The sequence below is a fragment of the Oncorhynchus keta genome, chromosome 27 (assembly GCF_023373465.1).
Source record: "Oncorhynchus keta strain PuntledgeMale-10-30-2019 chromosome 27, Oket_V2, whole genome shotgun sequence".
Classification (NCBI taxonomy): domain Eukaryota; kingdom Metazoa; phylum Chordata; class Actinopteri; order Salmoniformes; family Salmonidae; genus Oncorhynchus; species Oncorhynchus keta.
The window spans coordinates 29357913-29382031 of NC_068447.1; the positions used below are offsets into that span (position 1 = coordinate 29357913).

Here is a 24119-nt window from a genome sequence, read left to right on the forward strand (position 1 = left end):
TAAACAGGTGTCCTGACTCTCTGTGGTAACTAAAGATCCCATGGCACTTATCGTAAGAGTAGGGGTTTTAACCCTGGTGTCCTGGATAAATTCCCAAGCTGTCCCTCATACCATCACGGTCACCTAATCATCCCCAGCTCCCCTGTAACTATTCCCCAGGTTGTTGCTGTAAATGAGAATGTTCTCAGTCAACTTACCTGGTAAAATAAGGGATACATTTGAGTATTTTAAAAAAAAGGCATGTGTGACTATGATTTGCAAAAAAACGTGTTGTTTTCCATTAAGCTGGGCATCATTCACAAGTGATAGGCTAATATTATCACACTATTCTAAATGTAATCTTGTTTTTACATATACTAAATAATATATGTGTGAAATTTGTTTTGATTTAGAATGGACCATTATCATGCACCTGCCTCGAAACAGGGGCAGCGGGACAAATGACATGTCTATACACTTAAATAGCAACTGGAGGATGCTTTTCCTCCAGGGAGGCTATACTCGTGTTGTAAAGAGAAGCAATGTGCTTAATATTAGGAAAGTTGAGAAATAAATAGAGTAGGCCTAGCCTATAGAAAGCTGATGGGATCCTCCTCTTTTTAATAAAGGCCATCACTCCGTATTCTCACACAATTGCATCGCCTATAGAAATGTTGAGCAATGGGCTATCAAGTGTTTGATTAGATTTTTGATTACAGGGACAATAGAGAGCGGGGTACCAGGGAAGTTGGTAAGTTCGGTAGGCTACTAATGACCATCAGCAGCATCAGAGCTTGGAGAAGCCTAATTACCGTGACTAAACGGTCACGTGGAATTTGACTGCCGTCATGACACGTGACCGCTGGTGGGGCGGTAATACGGTCACCGTAACAGCCCTAATCAGAACTTTACTGCTTATCGGCGGCACACACACACAGACGCACGCACGCATGCGCGCACGCGCACACACACACACGCACACACACGCACACACACAAAAAGCAGTTTCATATATGGCTGTGAGCAGTCTTTAACATCAAGCTGATTGTACTTTCATGGCTCAGCAGTTACATGCCCTGAGTAAAGAAATAAGTAGTGTTAACTGTCCATTCAGGGAACACCTCCTCCATTTTTTATATATCTATTCATCTGTGTTTGCCTTTATTATTTCAATATTCTCCCGGTCGCCTGAAATACCGGTCTCAAGAGGTGATTTTCCTGCTTCCTTTGTCACCTGTAATAAGAACCCATTTCCTTTTGCTGTTATTTGCTGTTATTGTTTTTTAGATCTCTTGGTCTTACTAGTGTACTGTGGTGTGAGTGAGTCTGTCTGTGTGTGTCTGCGCAGGCCTGTAAGTGTGTATGTGTATTGATGCATGTGTGCATTGTGTACAGTGTGTGTGTGTGTGTCCAGGTGTGTACACCAGCGGGTGAGTGATCCGTAAATGTGTGACCACGAGAACAGTGTCAAATCATATTAGACATAGAAACAGGCTTTGGCATTCCCGCTTTGGCATTCCCACTGACGTAAGGTGTGGCGAGTAGGTGTTAAAACATGGTTCCCTTCAAAACAAAATACTAACATGTATCCCTTATTTTACCAGGTAAGTTGACTGAGAACATTCTCATTTACAGCAACAACCTAGAACATCAATTCAGAGTAATGAAAGCTATTTACACAGGCTAAATAGTAAAACAGACAAATCACATACACTACAGTGCATAAAGTAAACCAAAGTATTGTATTATACTGTATCGTGTGAATAAAATATGACATGATCATTATGGAGGCAATACACCATCCATCCATAAAGAACCAGAGGAACCAGAGGAAGATTCAATGAGTATGTTCGTGACTGACTCACAGTGGTGGAAAAAGTACTCAATTGTCATACTTGAATAAAAGTAAAGACACCTTCATAAAAAATGACTCAAGTAAAAGTCACCCAGTAAAATACTAGAGTAAAAGTCTAAAGGTATTTGGTTTTAAATATACTTAATATACTCAAAAGTAAATGGAATTGCTAAAATTATTTTTATTTATTTATTGTTATTGACAGATAGCCACCATGGGCACACTCAGACAGGTTTCTGGGCACGATAGAATCGATTCAAGATGTATAAATTCAACATGAGCATTGTTAAGAGCTAGCAACATTAGCATTGTTAAGAGATTTACAACCAAATAATTTGTGTTTCGTGAGTCTGCCAGATCAGAGGCAGTAGGGATGACCAGGGATGTTCTCTTGATAAATGTGTGGATTGGACCATCTTACTGTCAAAATGAAACAAATATTTTTGGTGTCAGGGAAAATGTATGGAGTAAAAAGTACATTATTTTCTTTAGGAATGTAGTTAAGTAAAAGTAAAAATAGGCAAAAATATAAATAGTAAAGTAAAGTACAGATACCTGAAAAAACAACTTAAGTATTACTTTAAAGTATTTTTTACTTAACAGCACTGCTGACTCATTGGAGTCCACAGCTGCCACAAAAACGCTGGTTACTGTGGTGAAACCTACAAAATACTCTCACTCTCTTTACTGGGAAACTATGCAAAAATCTGTTTCTATTTGCGAGTCCCTTTGAAAGCTTGTTCATTTGATTTGATCTAACTTAATGTATTGTGATCAACCCTCCCATGTAACTATCAATATTCTGTTAAGTTTGAGCATAATTTATGATAATCACTCTATAAGTATTATCATTATTATGATGTTTTTGATGTTGTTACGACTGTCATTATCACTTCAATGGCTTTATGTGCTGTGGGTGTGAGTGCCCCTCCGCTCCCATCAATGTGGTTTTGGCAGCACCTATCTGAGCAGGTGTTAGTTGATGTGCAAGAGCACTGAGCACACTGTCATTTGGTGACACTGTTACACAAGGACATCCCACTTCTCTGTGCGGCTATTCCCATCCACGCTACATTAATTAGCCTATATGGTCAACGACGTCCATAAACCTTTGACTTTTGGTAGGTGAGGGTGTGTAATTATCGGGTGTACATCACTTCATAATGAATAGGTCAACCGCAAATAATGAATGCTTTACAAATATTGAGTCCAGGGCATGTTACAGGGCGGATAAGAGAGTTTTTTTTCTCTCTCTCTCCTTTGTCTCGTTCTGGTGCCCAACTTCTCTCATCGTGGCCCGGCAGAGAGAAAGGAGAGCCGGGAGGAAGTGATATCGCCACTGACAGGAAGTGTCTGTTCGAGGCAGATCCTTGGATAGGCAGTTGGAGCCGGAGGGACGACAGCTCCGCTCCTCGAGAAACCTTTGATCAATGAGTCTGTCGGCAATGACAACGGCACACCTGCACTCCATCAAAAGGGGTTGCCCCCAGTAACAACTGTGTGGACAGCCACCAATCAGCAGAGATTAGGTCTGGCTCTCTGTCCTATCAGGCTGTTCAGGAAATGTAGACACTGACAGGATATCTAGGCTGGAGATTCTACTGTATGTGAACTGGAAGTTAGAAAGATGAAATCGAACTAGGTTTTGAAATAGAATTGCTATGGAGATATACGTGCAGGTAACCTACAAATACTCTCTAAGATTTTAAGTGCTTAATTAGGTATATGCCTTATGGAAATAGATGTCACTACAAAATATCTATAGATTGAAAAAAATGTAAGTGTTGGATTACATTATGTGATGCTACAGTAAAAAATGAAACTGAAAACACCTAATAATCATGTTCTTTAGACACTTTCTCTTTACAAAATGAAATAATGAATGAGTCAACCTGATGTGGCATACTATTCTGGAGCAGTCAAAATGTTACTTTGCCCTTATCAAGAGTTTAACAAAACAGGACATGTAGCAAAGGTCAATTTTTAAACAGTGCCTGACTTTGGTCCAGTAGCAGGTAGAGAAAAGCCAGTGCCAAGCAATGTCGCTAACATTCTGAGGGGACATTCTCGTAATAGGGTGAGAAGCTGTTTGTGTTTCCCCACCGTATAGGCTATAAATAGGCCCACTTGCAAGCACACACAACACACAGTCTGCACTAATAGGCTCTGTCAGAGACGAAGAAGAGGCACTTGTCTCAGAGAAGCTGATTTCAGGAGTGGCAATATCCCGATAGGTCACCTCCACCATTATCACTCTGTCTCCTCTACATAGCCAGCCCTGTGAATCTTTGAACACGGTGGGTAAGTCAAAACATACCGATGCAGTCAAATATATTGGCAACCAAGAAATGTACAATGCAGTGCAATGGAGCAGAATGTTTTGATTTGTCTTTTCAAAACTAGTTGAATGGCTAGTTTAATCCTGTAGACTCCTGAAATTTATCACAGATAAATTACCAGTAAATGAGAATCCCTTGCCTCCAACCACAATCATTTAAAGTTTGAATAATTTAGTCCAGGCCATTTTGGTGAATGAAAAAACTAAAGTTCAGTTAAGATTTTCTTGTTGCTGTATAGTTGAAAATCAAACAAAATACGCATGAGCACCAAAAAAGAAATAGAAGAAATAGTGAATTTTGAAGAAATAGTGAGTTGTGCAAGGATGCCAATATATTGGTCACATCTGTATCAACTGTGTGTGTGAGAGAGGGGGAGGACAGAAAGACAGAGAGAGAAAAAGAGGGATGTGTGTAACTCAGTTTCTGAGGGAGTCTAATGCACCATGTTTGTTGGATTGGTGGTGAATTGAGAGGACAGTCTTTGCCCCTCATGCATTTACAGATCTCCTGACCCGTTAGTAAACACTTGGGCTTGGGAGTCTGCCCTAATATAGTCTGACATTTTATTTTCAGAAAGACTTCCTTTTCAATGGCTTGCCTCAAATTACTATTTTACACCCAATAATCTGAGTGTGACAGAGCATACCATAGGAGCATCTGTCTGTTGGATGGAGAAAGAGAGGGGTAAACACTACAGGGTGTTGCCATGTTGCATGTACAGAAGCAGTCATGCACATCTCTCACATAAAGCGTAGTGTACTCTTTGCAAATAACCCTACATATGTTTTAAAAAATGTATACGGAATTTTATTGTAATTTACAATGTAAGAGTTGTAAATCTGATGTTGAATGAGAGGAACCTAATTGAGCATTTGATTTACACTGGGGGCAGCAGGTGACTTCTCTCTCTGTCATTATGTTCAATGACCATTGAATTCTCTGTAGAAGCCAAAACTCATAGGACAAGATCCACTGTTGCAGGAGATAACCCTGGTTTCCCCACATGATAAGTGTAAATGCCTACGGTGTATGTGTAGGGCTGGGCGAAATGGCCAAAATATCATATCACAGTATTTTTCAAATGTTTGACTGTATTTTACTGTATTTGCTGTGCTATCGCCTTTAGGATGTGGGACTGAGGAGCTGAGGAGCTGGGGTAATGCAATCTCTTTTCATGTATTTCCTCCAAACATATGGCATTTCTGGTCCGAACATTGTTTACTGTATGTAAAGGAAGTATCCAGTGATCTCCAAAAGTATTGGGACATTAACCATGTTTTTGTTATTTTGTCTCTGTATTCCATCCATCACTTTGGATGAAATGATACAATGACTATGAGTTTAAAGTGCAGACTAGCAGCTTTAATTTGACAGTATTTTCATCCATATCGGGTGAATCGTTTAGAAATCACAGCACTTTTGTACACTGACCCCCAATTTTAGGGGACCAAACATATTGGGACAAATTCACTTATATATGTATTAAAATAGTCTAAAGTTTAGTATTTGTTCCTATATCCTAGCACGCATTTTGGATGCATTTTCTTTTTGTTTTGGTTGTGTTTCAGATTATTTTGTGCCCAATAGAAATGAATGAAAATTACCCTCAAATTAAAGATGACAGTTTGCACTTTAACCTCATAGTCATTGTATCATATCAAATCCAAAGTGCTGGCGTACAGGGCCAAAACAAAAACACAATGTTTCACTGTAGGTTATTAATACTTTTGGAGCTCACTGTAGGTTATTAATATATGAGTCGGCTATGGACTATATATAAAAGCTAAGTATTAGGTACAAAAGTAAGTATGATGGTGCCTGGTGATATGAAGTCTCTGTTTTCATTCAATTGTCATACGAGGCCTGCCATGTCAAATTACAATCACAAATAATGACTTCCTAAAGGACTAAACGAAATGTCACTCGGTATCACTGGGTGTAACAATATGACTAAAGTGCAGTGATACCACTGGCTACTCCTGGCTATTTAAGTGCTCCTCCCCCCAAAGATACAAACCATCACACCATGAAACATAGCAGAATGGGTCGTCGAGGGCTTCATTAGCTGTGCTTGATATTTCTAATCAAATGACCAGGGACACATGAAAATGAGCCCTCCCATGCTCATAATTAGTAAATTATGGCCACCATTAAAGCAGGGAATTATAGGGGATTATTGTGGGGGGAAATGAGTGAGACATACTGCTGCCGCATGGCAGCTGAGGATGTTAGCCATCTCCATCCATCAGCTCCCCCCATTTAGATTATGTGGCAGCAGGGAGGGTGCTGCCAAAAGTCTCTCTTCATTCTTACTCCCCACTCGTTCAGTGGAATCATATCCGCCGGTACAGAGGGAAAAAAAGAGGAGTAACAATTGTCTGTTGTCTAGATGTGTCTAACGGTGTGTGTGTGTGACAGTGGTGCAGTGTAGAATAAACACATAAACACCGGTTACGCACCTTTTTATTTTGCCTGAGTGTTAACCCACTTTTATTGAAAGTATAGGGAGTGTTACTTTACTCGCCATGAACGGTGATGTGTGTGTGTGTGTGTGTGTGTGTGTGTGTGTGTGTGTGTGTGTGTGTGTGTGTGTGTGTGTGTGTGTGTGTGTGTGTGTGTGTGTGTGTGTGTGTGTGTGTGTGTGTGTGTGTGTGTGTGTGTGTGTGTGTGTGTGTGTGTGTGTGTGTGTGTGTGTGTGTGTGTGTGTGAGTAGGACATTTTCCTTGTCTCTCCCTACACTAGGGGTAAGTGAAGAGACAGGGATAGTGCTTTCTTGGCATACAGTGAGATCTCTCTGAAAGTAAGGATGCAACCTGGACTCAGGTGTAGACGTAACATAGTAAATGTAAATCTGAGACACTCAGGTCTTAGGCAATAATAATGTCATAATTTACTGACCCATCCACGTCTTGAAGCTAGGGGGCACTATTTTTATGTTTGGAAAAATAACGTTCCCAAAGTAAACGGCCTATTTCTCAGGACCAGATGCTAGAATATGCATATAATTGACAGATTGGGATAGAAAACACTCTAAAGTTTCCAAAACTGTCAAAATATTGTCTGTGAGTATAACAGAACTGATATTGCAGGCAAAACCCTGAGAAAAATCAAACCAGGAAGTGGCTTCTATTTTGAAAACTCCATGTTCCATAGCCTCCCATTGCTCCATTTAAAGGGATATCAACCAGATTCCTTTTCCTAATGCTTCCTCAAGATGTCAACAGTCTTCAGACATAGTTTCAGGCTTTTATTTTGAAAAATGAGCCAGAAAGATAACATTGCGTCAGGTGGTCGCATGAGTTTTGCTCACGCAACAGAATTTGGACAGTTATTGTTTTTCCCTCTCCTACTGGTAAAGCCATTTGCGGTTTATATATTATCAATTATATATTTAAAAACAACCTGAGACATTTGACATGTTTCTGTGGACATTACGGATATTATTTGGAATTTGTTTGCATTGTCGTGACTGCTCTTTCCTGTGGATTTCTGAACATAATGCGCCAAACAAACGGAGGTATTTTGGATATAAAAATAATCTTTATGGAATAAAAGGAACATTTGCTGTGTGAAAACATCTGAAGATTATCAAAGGTAAACGATTAATTTGATTGCTTTTCTGATTTTCGTGACCAAGCTACCTGATGCTAAGTGTACTTAATGTTTTGTCATGCGATCGATAAATTTACACAAACGCTTGGATTGCTTTCGCTGTAAAGCATAATTTCAAAATCTGAGACGACAGGTGGATTAACAAAAGGCTAAACTGTGTTTTGCAATATTGCACTTGTGATTTCATGAATATGAATATTTAGTAATATTATTTGACTGGGGTGCTATGCTATTCAATGGTTGTTGATGACAATTATCCCGCTAAAGGGATGGGTAGCGTCAAGAAGTTTTAAGTAACCTTATGTAACCAATTATATTATACTGAACAAAAAATGTAAACACAACACGTAAAATGTTGGTCACATGTTTCATGAGCTGAACTGAAAGATCCTATAAATTTTTCATAAGCACAAAAAGCTGATATGTCTTAAATTTTTTGCACAAATTTGTTTACATTCCTGTTAGTATCTCCTTTGCCAAGATAATCCATCCACCTGACAGGTGTGGCATATGAAGAAGCTGATTAAACAGCATGATCATTCCACAGGCACACCTTGTGCTAGGGACAATAAAAGGCCACTCTAAAATGTGTAGTTTTGTCACACAACACAATACCACAGATGTCTCAAATGTTGAGGGAGTGTGCAATTGGCATGCAGGAATGTTCACCAGAGCTTTTGCCAGAGAATTGAATATTCATGTTCTACCATAAGCTACCTCCATCGTTTTAGAGAATTTGGCAGTATGTCCAATCGGTCTCACAACCGCAGACCAAATATAACCACTCCAGCCCTCCACATCCGGCTTCTTCACCTGCGGCATCGTCTGAGACCAAACTCATTCTGATTGGCTGGCCCTGGCTCCCACTGTGGGAGTGGCCTATGCCCTCCCAGGCACACCCATGGCTGTGCCCCTGCCCAGTCATGTGAAATCCATAGATTCAGCCTAATGAATTTATTTCAAAGGACTGATTTCCTTATATAAACTGTAACTCAGTAAAAAAAAAAAATATTGCATGTTGCTTTTATATTTTTCAGTATATATATTTTTCAGTTCAGTATAATTTGAGTATGCAGGATTTACATTTACTATGTCACGTCCAGTCTATGAGACCAGGCTGGCTGGGACACAGGTCTACGGTTTAAAGACACCTCTTATTACCATCAACACTCTACCCTTTACAGTACGTTCTTGATCCATCTTTCCGGGCATTAATTTCATTCCCCTAGTGATACTTCTGTAGTTAGTAAACCAAAGTCCTTATGTCCATGACACTTTATGTCTCTATCCTCTGGTTTATCACTAGTCTCACAAGTAAACATAATGATTATTTCTATATGGGAGGAACTTGGAAAATATAAAAGTGAGACCACAACAATTACCTCTCTCCTTCTCATTCTGCAACATGTGTAGACCCTAAGGCCAAACGCCCACATTAGCAGCAAACACATTATGTCAGCAGCTCTCACCTCGACACACGGTGCCATTCTCCACCGCCTCGTGCCCAGCCTTGCACATGCAGCGCCCGATGGGCACCATCCACTCCCCGTCCCCGTTACAGTAGAGCTTGATGGGCACGTCCACCTCCTCCCCGTTGGGCACACACACGCCCCGTGCTGCCACCAGGGAGGTGCTCTCCGCCCCTGACAGGGTCTCGGGGAACACGGCGCCATTCAGGACCACGCGGGGGCACTTCCTGTAGAAGATGCGCACGGCGATGAGCGACATGCAGCCACCATAGTCCTGGAAGGCCAGATAGAAGCCTTGGCGTGACACAGGGCCGAAGCTTCGTACCTCCGTGTTGATTTTCATCACTCGGACGCCCAGATCCACCTGGGAGAAGCTCTCGTCGGCTGCGATGGTGTCGACCTTGATCCAGGGGTTTTCCATCCAGGCCGGGGACACCTTATTGGCCGTGTCTGAGTCCGTCTCGTAGTAGTAAAGGTTAAAGGTCTCCTTACAGGAGCCGGGGACGCTGGGGATGGAGCTGCAGTCCCGCACCGAGAACTTCATCTCCACGTGGATGCGCTGGGCCCCTCGCCGGCTGATGTACTTGGTGCGTACCCAGTTGTTCTGGTTGTTGTCAAAGACATTGCACACCTGGTAAGTGCGGATGGTGTTCATGTTCTCGTCGTATCCACTCACCTCCTCCCACTGCGAGGGACAGATAGAGCAAGAGGTCAGTTTAACATCCATGACCAGTGAAAACAAGTCATCAGTCAACATATTAATTTAACAGGACATTTGATTACTGGTCATTTTATAACTGGTCATTGTATTAACGTTCAAGGCAATAAAACCCCCAAAACCCATATTATGGTTATTATCACAATAAATGTGGTAACAATATGACATGACCATATTATATGAAATATAATTTAAATACATAAATCATCCAATTTGACACTTTCCGAAATCCAATTTAATAAACTGTCAGATAACATTGTTATCAGATAAGATTGCTATATTTCTGCATTTTATTTTAGACCTTTGTCTGAGCCAGACTTCACACCTCTTCAAAATTACTAACACAGTCCGTAGCAGTGGAGGCTGCTGAGGGGAGGGCGGTTCTTAATAATGGCTCAGTGGAGGCTGCTGAGGGGAGGACGGTTCTTAATAATGGCTCAGTGGAGGCTGCTGAGGGGAGGACGGCTCTTAATAATGGCTCAGTGGAGGCTGCTGTGGGGAGGACGGTTCTTAATTATGGCTCAGTGGAGGCTGCTGTGGGGAGGACGGTTCTTAATTATGGCTCAGTGGAGGCTGCTGTGGGGAGGACGGCTCTCAATAATGGCTCAGTGGAGGCTGCTGTGGGGAGGACGGTTCTTAATAATGGCTCAGTGGAGGCTGCTGTGGGGAGGACGGCTCTCAATAATGGCTCAGTGGAGGCTGCTGTGGGGAGAACAGTTCTTAATTATGGCTGGAACGGAGCGAATGTTACGGCATCAAACCATGTGTTTGATGTATTTGATACCATTCAACCTATTCTGTCCAGCCATTAGCACAAGCCCTCCTCCCCAATTAAGGTGCCACCAACCTCCTGTGGACCGTAGATACCAAACATAAAATAGTACATTTTCATGTCAGACAATTGTCTTCCTGGGCTACATTGTTCGGAGGCATGCACAAAGAGCTGACAGTCAGACTATTAAGCAATAAGACTCCCTTGAAGCATCACTTGGTTTGCGGCTTGACCTGCTTATCTTCCTTACATCACACACACACTTGATAAATGATTAATTTCACTATGACAAGAAAATCTTCCTTCAACATAATAAATAAAACAACTTTGCAATTCCTCAAACTCCCACCTTTCCATTTTACAGTAAAGGCATCAGTAGGCTAATTTCCCCCAAATCACTTTGACTTAAAAGTTTATTTTGATTAACTCTAACGCCTACACCAGGAGGAGGTTGGAATTTATTGTCATGAATTTTGCCTTGAGGCAGCTCTACAGAGTGGTCGCTAGCTGGCACAGCCACAAAGTCATAAAATTGGATTTTAAACCTAACTCTAACCTTAACCACACTGCTGACCTTAATGCCAAACCCAAACCTTAAATTAAAACCAAAAAGCATATTTTTGTTTTCATGCATTTTTACGATATTGCCAATTGTGATTTTGAAGCTGGCCCATCTAGCGGAAATCACTCAGTTCTGCCTCCAGGGCAAGATTCATGACAATAAATGTCAACCTGCATTTCACACAAGCTATTTGGTGGTCTTTTCCTGTCTAAGACCTGATATACAGTATTACTGCCCCTAATTGTTTTCCCACAACAGTGCTGTATGCACATGGTGGTAAACAAATAGGGGAAGTATAAATTCATGATATACTGTTGTTGTTGTTGTTCTACATTGGCCTTCTCATGTTGCTGCTACTGGAGACGTTCCAAAAATGGTTCTGCAAAATTACTAAAAGTTTTAAAAGCCAGTAAAATGTTCTACTCACCCCCAATGCTGGGTAGATAGTCCATCCCAGCTCTGCTGTTGCCGTCGTAGAGTCCATGAGTATTTCTACAGAGAAATCAAGAGGTACAAGTTCATGTACTATTAAAAAGCACAACTGCAAAACAGGGTGCCCCCATACAGCAAGACACATGTTACATCTCATTGTGAAATACTGTGTGGAAAAAGAGTAGTCTGTTTCTCTAGCCACAGATTCATCCATTCATCCTTCGATAGAGGGTTGTAAACAGGGATACCTTCTATCCCCTCTGCTCTTCGCTTGATCTCTGGATTCTTTATTTGTATACCTCTGGAGTCTTTACTTGTAAATCTCTGGAGTCTTTACCTGTAAATCTCTGGAGTCTTTACCTGTAAATCTCTGGATTCTTTATTTGTATACCTCTGGAGTCTTTACTTGTAAATATCTGGAGTCTTTACCTGTAAATCTCTGGAGTCTTTACATGTACACTACCGTTCAAAAGTTTGGGGTCATTTTGACATTTCCTTGTTTTTGAAAGAAAGGGAAAAAATTGGGCCATTAAAATATCATCAAATTGATCAGAACTACAGTGTAGACATTGTTAATGTTGTAAATTACTATTGTAGCTGGAAACGTCTGATTTGTATTTTTATGGAATATCAACATAGGCGTACAGAGGTCCATTATCAGCAACCATCACTCCAGTGTTCCAATGGCACATTGTGTTAGCTAATCCAAGTTTATAATTTTAAAAGGCTAATTGATCATTAGAAAACCCTTTTGCAATTATGTGAGCAGAGCTAAAAACTGTTGTTCTGATTAAAGAAGCAATAAAACTGGCATTCTTTAGGCTAGTTGAGTATTTGGAGCATCTTCATTTGTGGGTTAGATTACAGCCTCAAAAGGGCCAGAAACAAATAACTTTCTTCTGAAACTCGTCAGTCTATTCTTGTTCTGAGAAATGAAGGCTATTCCACACAAGAAATTGCCAAGAAACTGAAGATCTCGTACAACGCTGTGTACTACTCCCTTCTGTAGAACAGTGCAAACTGGCTCTAACCAGAATAGAAAGAGGAGTGGGAGGCCCCGGTGCACAATTGAGCAAGAGGACAAGTACATTAGAGTGTCTACTTTGAGAAACAGACGCCTCACAAGTCCTCAACTGGCAGCTTCATGAAATAGTACCTGCAAAACACCAGTCTCAACGTCAACAGTGAAGAGGCGACTCCGGGATGCTGGCCTTCTAATGGGGGCTGTCGACAATGCAACGTATGTCTCCCTTCTTGATAGGGCATCCCCGTTCCCATGCTTTGCTCCAGACATGTCGACAACAGAAAAAGAGGAGCGTTGAAGGGACAACAACCACCTGGTGAACCGATCATTTGTGTCCCTTCCCCTGGCCTTCCAGACCAGGGGAGCATGGTCTGAGACCAGGGTGAAGTGGGTACCCAACAGGTAATACTTGAGTGTCTAGCGCCCACTTTACCGCTAGGCAGTCTTTCCTCACCACGCGCTCTCACCACTGGTGTCCCCCAGGGCTCTGTTCTAGGCCCTCTCCTATTCTCGCTATACACCAAGTCACTTGGCTCTGTCATAACCTCACATGGTCTCTCCTATCATTGCTATGCAGACGACACACAATTAATCTTCTCCTTTCCCCCTTCTGATGACCAGGTGGCGAATCGCATCTCTGCATGTCTGGCAGACATATCAGTGTGGATGACGGATCACCACCTCAAGCTGAACCTTGGCAAGACGGAGCTGCTCTTCCTCCCGGGGAAGGACTGCCCGTTCCATGATCTCGCCATCACGGTTGACAACTCCATTGTGTCCTCCTCCCAGAGCGCTAAGAACCTTGGCGTGATCCTGGACAACACCCTGTCGTTCTCAACTAACATCAAGGCGGTGGCCCGTTCCTGTAGGTTCATGCTCTACAACATCCGCAGAGTACGACCCTGCCTCACACAGGAAGCGGCGCAGGTCCTAATCCAGGCACTTGTCATCTCCCGTCTGGATTACTGCAACTCGCTGTTGGCTGGGCTCCCTGCCTGAGCCATTAAACCCCTACAACTCATCCAGAACGCCGCAGCCCGTTTGGTGTTCAACCTTCCCAAGTTCTCTCACGTCACCCCGCTCCTCCGCTCTCTCCACTGGCTTCCAGTTGAAGCTCGCATCCGCTACAAGACCATGGTGCTTGCCTACGGAGCTGTGAGGGGAACGGCACCTCAGTACCTCCAGGCTCTGATCAGGCCCTACACCCAAACAAGGGCACTGCGTTCATCCACCTCTGGCCTGCTCGCCTCCCTACCACTGAGGAAGTACAGTTCCCGCTTAGCCCAGTCAAAACTGTTCGCTGCTCTGGCTCCCCAATGGTGGAACACACTCCCTCACGACGCCAGGACAGCGGAGTCAATCACCACCTTCCAGAGACACCTGAAACCCCACCTCTTTAAGGAATACCTAGGATAGGATAAAGTAATCCTTCTCACCCCCCCCCCCCCCCCCCTTAAAAGATTTAGATGCACTATTGTAAAGTGGCTGTTCCACTGGATGTCATAAGGTGAATGCACCAATTTGTAAGTCGCTCTGGATAAGAGCGTCTGCTAAATGACTTAAATGTAAATGTCTTTCTCGACAATAGAGTACTTCTTGCTCTGGGTATCAGCTTTCGGCTTTCGTACATGATGGGGTGCTCCTCCCCATTGTGTACCTGGGACAGGACGGCCCCTAGTCCCGTGTCACATGCGTCCATCTGGCGTTACGAGAATCGGATGGGAGCACAGCAGATCCTTTAGGCGCCTGAATGCCGCTTCGGTCTCGCCCGTCCATTTCACTGTTTACGGGAGGCGGACACTGGTTAGATCGGTAAGGAGGGAGTCTATAGCCTCAAAGTTGGGGATAAACCAGCTGTAGTATCCTGCCATTCCCAGGAAGGACTTGACGTGTGTCTTGGTACATTGAACGGGCCAGTCACGTACCGCATTGACCTTCCTCTCCTGGGGCTTGACATTCTTCCTGTCCAATCAAATACACCAGGTACTCCACCTCCTCGAAGCCTAGCTTGCATTGTGTGGGGTTTTCTGTCAATCCGGCTTGCCTGAGCACATCCAGCACCGCCTGGAGGTGTCAGGTGCTCTTCCCAACCTTGGCTGTAGATATCATCCAAATAGGCCGCTGAGTACTGTTGGTGGGGTCGGAGGACTCGGTCCATCAGGCGCTGGAACGTGGGCGGGGTCCGAGACCGAAAGGGAGCACCCGGTACTGATATAAGCCCTCCGGTATTGAAACAACTGTCTTCTCCCAGGAGGAGGCTGCCAATGGTACCTGCCAATATCCTTTGGTCAGGTCGAGGGTGCTGATGTACTGGGCCTTTCCTAATTGGTCGATGAGCTAGTCCACCCTTGGAATGGGGTAGGCTTCGAACAATCTGATGTTGTTCACACCCCGGAAGTCATTACAGAACCACAGGCTCGTCCAACACGATGGAGCTGCACCATGTGCTGTGGGACTCTTTGATGTACCCCATCCTCAGCATAGCCTCCACTTCCTGCTTCACTGCCTTCCTTCGGGCCTCGGGGATCCGACATGGCCTCTTTTTCGTACCGTTTCCCCCGAGCTGGGTGCGGACGTGGTGTTCAATGACCGCCGTGTTCCGATCGACGAGCTCCAAGAGCGTTTGCTTCTGGGTCGGGTTGAGATCCTTATTGCTTGTGACCACTACTGGTACCATTGGCATCCTGGGTCCCGACCATAACACGGCCAAGGATGTCCTCTCGTGTCACCTCTTCAATAGGTTAACGTGGAAAATCTGTTGGGGTTTCCGCCTCCCCGGCTGCTATACGAGGCAATTGACGGGTTCCTGCTTCTCGATCACCTCTTCGGCCCGTGCCATGATGCCACGAACATACTTTCTGACGTGGGGATTAGGACCAGCACCTTGTCTCCCACCTGGAATTATTGGGTATGGGTTCCCCGATTGTAGACCTGGGCTTGGGCGCATTGTTGTTCCCTTACCACTGGCCATATGGCTGTCATCTGCTCCCTCGTCATCTCCACGTGTTCTACCACACTGCGTCAGGGGGTCGGTTGGGCTTCCCATACCTTCTTGGCGAGGTCCAGCAGACCAAGTGGCCTCCTCCCATAGAGGAGTTCAAAAGGGGAAAACGCGGTGGATGACTGGGGCACTTCTCTGACCGAGAAAATTAGGTATGGTAGTAGCTGGTCCTAGTTTTTCTCGTCCTGCTCATAACCTTCTGCAGCATTTGATTGAGCGTTTTATTGAACCACTCGACGAGCCCATCCGTCTGCGGGTGAAAGATGGTGGTCCGGATCTGCTTGATCTGCAGGAGAGCAGACAAATCTTTCATTGGGTGGGACATGAACTCGGTACCCTGGTCAGTCAGGATCTCGTTCGTGATGCCTACCCAGCTAAAGAGTGGAACAGCTCCTGGGCGATTCCATTGGAGACCGCCGCCTGTAGGGGAATGGCCTCGAGATACTTGGTGGCATAATCTACTATTACCAAGATGTTCCGGTGTCCTCGTGTCATTTTTACCAGGAGTTCCACTATGTCCATGATGATGCGTTCAAAGGGCAAACCAATGATCGGTAGGGGGACCAGCGGGTTTCGGAAGTGGGCTTTTGGGGCAGTGATTTGACATTCCGGGCAGCTGCGACAATAGTCTTCCACGGCCATCCTCATCCTGGGACAGTGGACCCGGGCGGCAATCCATTCCCGAGTCTTCTCCATTCCCAGGTGCGCCCCCAACAGATGGGTGTGGGCCAGCTGAAGAATGGTTCCCACCTACTGTCGGTGCAGCAACAGTACCTCTCGAAGTTCCCCTTGTGGTGCAACACGTGATACAAAAGGTTATTCTTGATTTGGAAAAGGGGGTATCGCCAGTCACTCACCCCCGAAAGTAGCTGGCCATCCACCGCTATCACTTGGGTCTTTGCTGGTCCCTCGAAATTGATGAGGGGGAGGATGGGCCCCTCCTCCAGTTGTTCACCAGGGGGGTCGGGGTCTGGCACCCCCTCAGACTCAGAATCTGTACATACGGTTTTGTCAACCGCTTGTTTCCGTGCCGTGCAGGCGACGTGTCGTCTCCCGCCGGCTCGTACCTTTTTCCTCAGCTCATGCCTCCACAGCGGACAATCTCGTCCCACAAGGAGAGGTATCGGCAACTCCGGTTCAGCACCAACCATCATCTGGCAGCTCCCTTGTGGCGTCACGATGTTGGCTTGTACGGCCAGATATCGCTTGGTGTCACCGTGGACACAGGAAACGGACATCTCCCTGCCACGTTCAGTCACCTGGGCCAGCAGACTCGTGGCTACGAGCGTAACTACACTCCCAGAGTCCAATAGAGCTTCACTCCTCCTTGTAGCTTCCTGATTTCCTCAACGAGGTGGACATTTTGTAGGCGCTGTTCCTCTGGCGTTTGTTCCTGACCTGCCTGTTGTGCTTGTTGGGCCCAGATGAACTGAGCTATCAACTCGTATGTGCTGATGCTGCGTAAACGACAACCCTGAACTGACCACATTATCAGCCCGCATTCTCCACCACTTGTGGCAGACCAGGGGGCTTGGTCAAGCTGTTTACACAGATCAGACACGGACAGAATTGTATTAGCTCGGTTTCAAGGGTGTATAATTAAATAACAAACAAAGAGAAAATAATAGGCTCCGGGAGACCGTCTTCTGGGCTCCGGGGTCTTGCTTTTCACTATACTCTTTCTCCTCTAGCTTTTGCTTTACTTCAATAAAAATGGCCTCCATCTACGCAATCAACAGTAGCCCAGGCCAAGGTTCCTTTCACTCGCACTCGCTCTCTTCAGCAGCAGGCGCATGTGACATGAGCAGCTGGAAGCAGTTTCAGCTGGACATAAGCTATATGTTTTATTGTGTTGTAATTGGCTTACACAGATAACAAGCTCACGCAGTTTTCATTAACTCACACACATTAAATTAACAGAGGACGAGTCCAATCGGGTCCAGTCAGTACATTTATTTTAATTGCTCATACCTGAAACTCATGGCAATTATATCAGACCCGACCTAGATCCGAGACAAAAGTCTAAATTTAGGAACCGGACCCGCTTGAGTCCCAGGTCAGATCTCAGAATTGAAGACCTCTATTGTGCAGTCTCGCTAAGGGGGACACAGGGACATTCTGCTGCACCTCAACCGCACTTGCTAGGGTCATGGATGACTCTGCCCGGTGACAACTGCTCTCTCTTGCTCTCTCTCTTGTCCTCGTTCCCTCTCTCTCTCACTCTTCCTCACACACATACACACACAGCAACACCAAAACATACAAACAGCGCCACCAATCTATAACTATAACCAATCCATAATAATTGAGTATCAGTATCCACACACACACACACACACACACACACACACACACACACACACACACACACACACACACACACACACACACACACACACACACACACACACACACACACACACACACACACACACACACACATAGTAAAGCTCATAATCTCTCATCTTACTACCCCCACTAGAGGGGGGAGGGCAAGTAGGCCACAATTCGCCCACTGTAGACTGACTTTGCTTGTGTAGACTGACACATTTTCAATTATTCACAGGGTCCTATTAGTGCAATGCTGCTGAGTGAAGATATATATTTAAGCCTTATATGGTGGTAGGGAATACAGGGAGGGGGACAGGCTACAATATACTTATGCAGTGGTAGAACATGAGTTGTTCTCTGACTATGCAGACTGAGCACTAGCAAAATGTAACTATATGGAAACTATACTTTGGGGGGAAAGGATTAGTTGTTTATCAAGTGTTTATCCTCATGATAACACACTGCCTGGTACCCCCACATCTGCTGTTGAGGACAACGACTTATGGAAAGCCATGAGCATCAATGGCCAGTCCACAAGGACACTGAAATACAGTCTGCCACCCTAGAGAATCGACACTCTAGTCGCCATACTAGGGCCAGGATTTCGCACTGGCAACCAAACCCAACTAGGAAAATCTCCTGCTTTTAACCATTAAAAAACAAACACCCCCCTCCAGTCAGGTCACATGTTCAGGAGAAAAACAGCCCCAGATGATCTCTCTTTAGCACACCTCTGTCTGAAACTCTCGACTGATGGACAGAGAGGAGAGATGGGACACACTGTACGTAAATTAAGTTAAATTCTGGCAAATTAGTTCGCAATGAGCCAGGCAGCCCAAACTATTGCATATACCCTGACTCTACATGCAATGAACGCAAGAGAAATGACCATTTCACCTGGTTAATATTGCCTGCTAAACTGGATTAGTAGTTATAACTAGTGATTATGATTGATTGATTGTTTTTTATAAGATAAGTTTAATGCTAGCTAGCAATTTACCTTGGCTTCTACTGCATTCGCGTAACAGGCAGTGCAATGGTTAGAGCTTTGGACTAGTTAACTGTGCGGTTGCAAGATTGGGCGGAAAGGATGGAGCTGACAAGGTGAACAAGGCAGTTAACCCACAGTTCCTAGGCCGTCATTGAAAATAAGAATGTGTTCTTAACTGACTTGCCTAGTTAAATAAAGGTATAAAAATTAAAAATAAATATATATATATATATTTTTTAATCGGAAATCGGCGCCCAAAAATACCGATTTCCGATTGTTATGAAAATTTTAAATCGTCCCTAATTAATCGGCCATTCCGATTAATCGGTCGACCTCTACTTTGTAACCAGCATTAGCACAACAAATTCCACATTAGAATGTTATAATGTCAGCAATATATGCCACCAAACATTAAACTAGACCAATATGAACCAGGATCTAGTGTCCATTACTATATCTGTGTCAATTACATTACCACAAATAACCACAATGGTCAACGATTCCAGTTTCATGTAAGCCACCTGTGGTAGAGAGGCAGTGGAGTAACAACAAAAGACTTGAAACTTCCCATAATCAACTGATCAGAGAGGCTGAAGGACATCAAATAAAATGTCATTGTATTTGTCACATGCTTCATAAACAACAGGTGTAGGCTTACTGTACTTAGAGAAATAATAGACAAATGAGGAATAAATACACAATGAGTAACGATAACTTGGCTATATTACACGGGGTACCAGTAAGGTGTTGATGTGCAGGGGTACGAGGTAATTGAGGTAGATACTATATGTACATATACATGTAGGTAGGGATAAAGTGACTAGGCAACAGAACAGATTATAAACAGTTACAGCAGCGTATGTGATGAGTCAAAAGAGATAGTCCCGCAGGAGGCCTTTTATCTTCTTGTAGGCTGTCATTGTAAATAAGAATTTGATCTTCACTTACTTGCCTAGTTACAAAAAGGTTAAATACAATAGAAAATAAACAATTATATAATAAAAGGGTCAATGCAGATAGTCCGGGTAGCTATTGGTTACCTATTTAAATAGCTATTTAGCTGTCTGATGGCCTGCTTGCCGTGTGGTAACAGAGACAACAGCCTATGACTTGGGTGACTGGAGTACATTTTTAGGGCTTTCCTGTCACGTCCTGACCATAGAAAGCCTTTATTTTCTATGGTGGAGTAGGTCAGGGCGTGACTGGGGGGTGTTCTAGTTTATTATTTCTATGTGTATTCTATGTTTTCTATTTCTTTGTTGGCCGGGTATGGTTCCCAATCAGAGACAGCTGTCTATCATTGTCTCTGATTGGAGATCATACTTAGGCAGCCTTTTTCCACTTGTTGTTTCTGTACGTTCGTTTGTTTGTCTTTATTGTTTTGTTGCTGTTTTGTTTTGTTTCTGGTTCACATTTAAATAAATTATGATGAACCCAAATCACGCTGCGCTTTGGTCCACTCCTTATGACGATTGTGACACTTCCTCTGACACTGCCTGGTATAGAGGTCCTGGATGGCAGGGAGCTCGGCCCCAGTGATGTACTGGGCCGTACACACTATATGTATATGACATTACAACAGTAAACATTTTATAGTCAAGCTCAGACAAAACAATTGGTCTGCAAATCAGTTCTGAACACAGGGAACCACTGTTGCTTCCATTTAGGCCATTTTCCAGGTGCTCAGTTCCTGTTAGTATCAGTGTGGATTAATGAGGAGCTGTGAGGAAGTGGCGAGCCAGGTGTTAGTGCTGCCGCTAAATGGGAATAAAGAGGCCAGGAGCAGTGACCCACTAAGAATTCCCATGGACTGAGCCAAGAGGGTTTAGGGAAGGGAGTGGGAGTCTGTGCGGAAAGGATGGAGAAGGGAAAAGACGGGTCTATGTGGATGCTAGCTACAGCTCTCCATGTCATACAGTAGCTAACACACAAGGCTCAACACTGAAGGCATGCACAACATGATGAACTGTAGCTGCATTAGGGGACAGGGGAAGGGGGGTGACATTAGTAACTGTGTGTCGCCCTTCTTTCGTGACTAGCGTGTCATCAAGGCTCTTCAGTTCCAGTCAGCACAGTATGTTGCAGAGATCGTGTTACACACAACACATGGAAGGCTATGTTAAAGCTGAGTATTATAAATTCTGTAAGAGATAAAGAGGATATATAAAAAATATATATTAAAAAAACGTAATACCTAAAATTGCAATACTATGTTATGTATGGTAAGGTTAAAGGGTAGGTTTTGAAGCTGTATTTGCTCAAATAAAACTATGCACGACAAAGCTAACTCGCCTGTAATGTGTAACATAAACAAATCCACCATTATCTACCGCCCAATAAGTATTTTTAAACTAGAACTAACAATGTGAGAGGGAGAGAGGAATAAAGTTGTGGTGGTCTATCTGCCTCTCTCTCCCTCTCCTTCTTTCTCCATGTCCCCCTCCCCACCACATGACTCCATCTGTCCCTGCATTCCTCCAATATAGAAATCACTCTATTCCTCTCTCGCTCTCTTTCTCTCCATATTTCAATGAAAAGTAGGGCAACGAGGAGGAGAGAGTAGGGCAACTTAGTCCAGCACACATAATCCTTGCAGGCTGCGCCATGCTCTGTACGCCACACTGGATTAAACCTAGGGGACACATCCCTGGGCTTCACTCACTGGGTTTTATGTCACTGTGCCTCCCGCCGCACCCGCAACTCTCAGTCGCACATTTCAAATGTATCCATTTTATGGCCCTGATTCTTCTGCTGCTTTTATATTAACACTGGAAGGGAATTTCCCAGACTTGTGTCATGTTTCACTACAGCACAGAGACCCGCCTGCATTGTAGAATGCAACTAAATGGACCAAATCATCTTGGCTCATGCATGTTCTGCAAAGCCAAACAATCGAATCAAAGGGCAATGTATATGCCCAATTTGGTTATGATTAACCCCAAAGTCGTAAACACGGGCACCCTCATAGATATCATCCTAACCAACTTGCCCTCTAAATACACCTCTGCTGTTTTCAACCAAGATCTCAGCAATCACTGCCTAATTGCCTGCATCCATAATGGGTCAGAAACACTTCAGGGAGCAGGCCTTTCTAATTGACCTGGCCCGGGTATCCTGGAAGGGTATTGACCTCAACCCGTCAGTAGAGGATGCCTGGTTATTCTTCAAAAATGCCTTCCTCACCATCTTAAATAAGCATGCCCCATTCAAGAAATTTAGAACCAGGAACAGATATAGCCCTTGGTTCTCTCCAGACCTGACTGCCCTTAACCAACACAATAACATCATGTGGCGTTCTGCATTAGCATCGAACAGCCTCAGTGAAATGCAACTTTTCAGGGAAGTTAGAAACCAATATACACAGACAGTTAGAAAAGCCAAGGCTAACTCGCACAAGCCTCCCCATTTCTCCTTCTCCCAAATCCAGTCAGCTGATGTTCTGAAAGAGCTGCAAAATCTGGACCCCCACAAATCAGCCGGGCTAGACAATCTGGACCCTTTCTTTCTAAAATCATCTGCCAAAATTGTTGCAACTCCTATTACTAACCTGTTCAACTCCTCTTTCGTGTCATTTGAGATTCCCAAAGATTGGAAAGCAGCTGCAGTCACCCCCCTCTTCAAAGGGGGGGACACTCTTGACCCAAACTGCTACAGACCAATATCTGTCCTACCCTGCCTTTCTAAGGTCTTCGAAAGCCAAGTTAATTAACAAACCGACCATTTAGAATCCCACCGTACCTTCTCCACTATGCAATCTGGTTTCAGAGCTGGTCATGGGTGCACCTCAGCCACGCTCAAGGTCCTAAACAATATCTTATCCGCCATCGATAAGAAAAAATACTGCGCAGCTGTATTCATTGACCTGGCCAAGGCTTTCGACACTGTCAATCACCAGATCCTCATCGGCAGACTCAACAGCCTTGGTTTCTCAAATGATTGCCTCGGCTGGTTCACCAACTACTTCTCCGACAGAGTTCAGTGTGTCAAATCTGAGGGTCTGTTGTCCGGCCCTCTGGCAGTCTCTATGGGGGTGCCACAGGGTTCAATTCTTGGGCCGACTCTCTTCTCTGTACACATCAATAATGTCGCTCTTGCTGCTGGTGAGTCTCTGATCCACCTCTACGCAGACGACACCATTCTGTATACCTCTAGCCCTTCTTTGAACACTGTTAACAACCCTCCAGACGAGTTCAATGCCATACAACTCTCCTTCCGTGGCCTCCAATTGCTCTTAAATACAAGTAAAACTAAATGCAATCTTCAATCGATTGATGCCTGCACCTGCCCACCCGTCCAGCATCACTACTCTGGACGGTTCTGACTTAGAATATGTGGACAACTACAAATACCTAGGTGTCTGGTTGACTGTAAAATCTCCTTCCAGACTCACATAAAACATTTCCAATCCAAAGTTAAATCTAGAATTGGCTTCGTATTTCGCAACAAGGCCTCCTTCACTCATGCTGCAAAACATACCCTCGTAAAACTGACCATCTTACCGATCCTCGACTTCGGCGATGTCATTTACAAAATAGCCTCCAACACCCTACTCAACAAATTGGATGCAGTCTATCACAGTGCCATCCGTTTTGGCACCATAGCAGCACCCACCGTAGCACGCGTTCCAGCAGGTATATCTCACTTGTCACCCCCAAAGCCAATTCCTCCTTTGGCTGCCTCTCCCTTCCAGTTCTCTGCTGCCAATGACTGGAACGAACTACAAAAATCTATGAAACTGGAAACACTTATCTCCCTCACTAGCTTTAAGCACCAGCTGTCAGAGCAGCTCACAGATCACTGTACCTGTACATAGCCCATCTATAAATAGCCCAAACAACTCCTTCTTCCCCTACTGTATTTTTATTTTTATTTTGCTCCTTTGCACCCCAGTATTTCTGCTTTGCACACTCATCTACTGTCAAATCTACCATTCCAGTGTTTTAATTGCTATATTGTATTTACTTCGCCACCATGGCCTATTTATTGCCTTTACGTCCCTTATCTCACCTCATTTGCTCACATTGTATATAGACT

General features: G+C 44.1%; 1 protein-coding gene across 2 annotated transcripts in view; it reads right to left on the minus strand.

Moving 5' to 3' along the window:
- LOC118359731 (ephrin type-B receptor 2-like) overlaps window positions 1-24119 on the minus strand; it is a 55584-nt gene that overhangs the window by 20556 nt on the left and 10909 nt on the right. For both annotated transcript variants that reach the window (XM_035738386.2, XM_035738385.2), the window contains exons 2-3: window positions 11734-11798; window positions 9255-9939 (exon numbers count right to left, since the gene is read on the minus strand). In XM_035738386.2, coding sequence (XP_035594279.1) covers window positions 9255-9939; window positions 11734-11798 — 750 coding nt within the window. The remainder of the gene's footprint in view (window positions 1-9254; window positions 9940-11733; window positions 11799-24119) is intronic.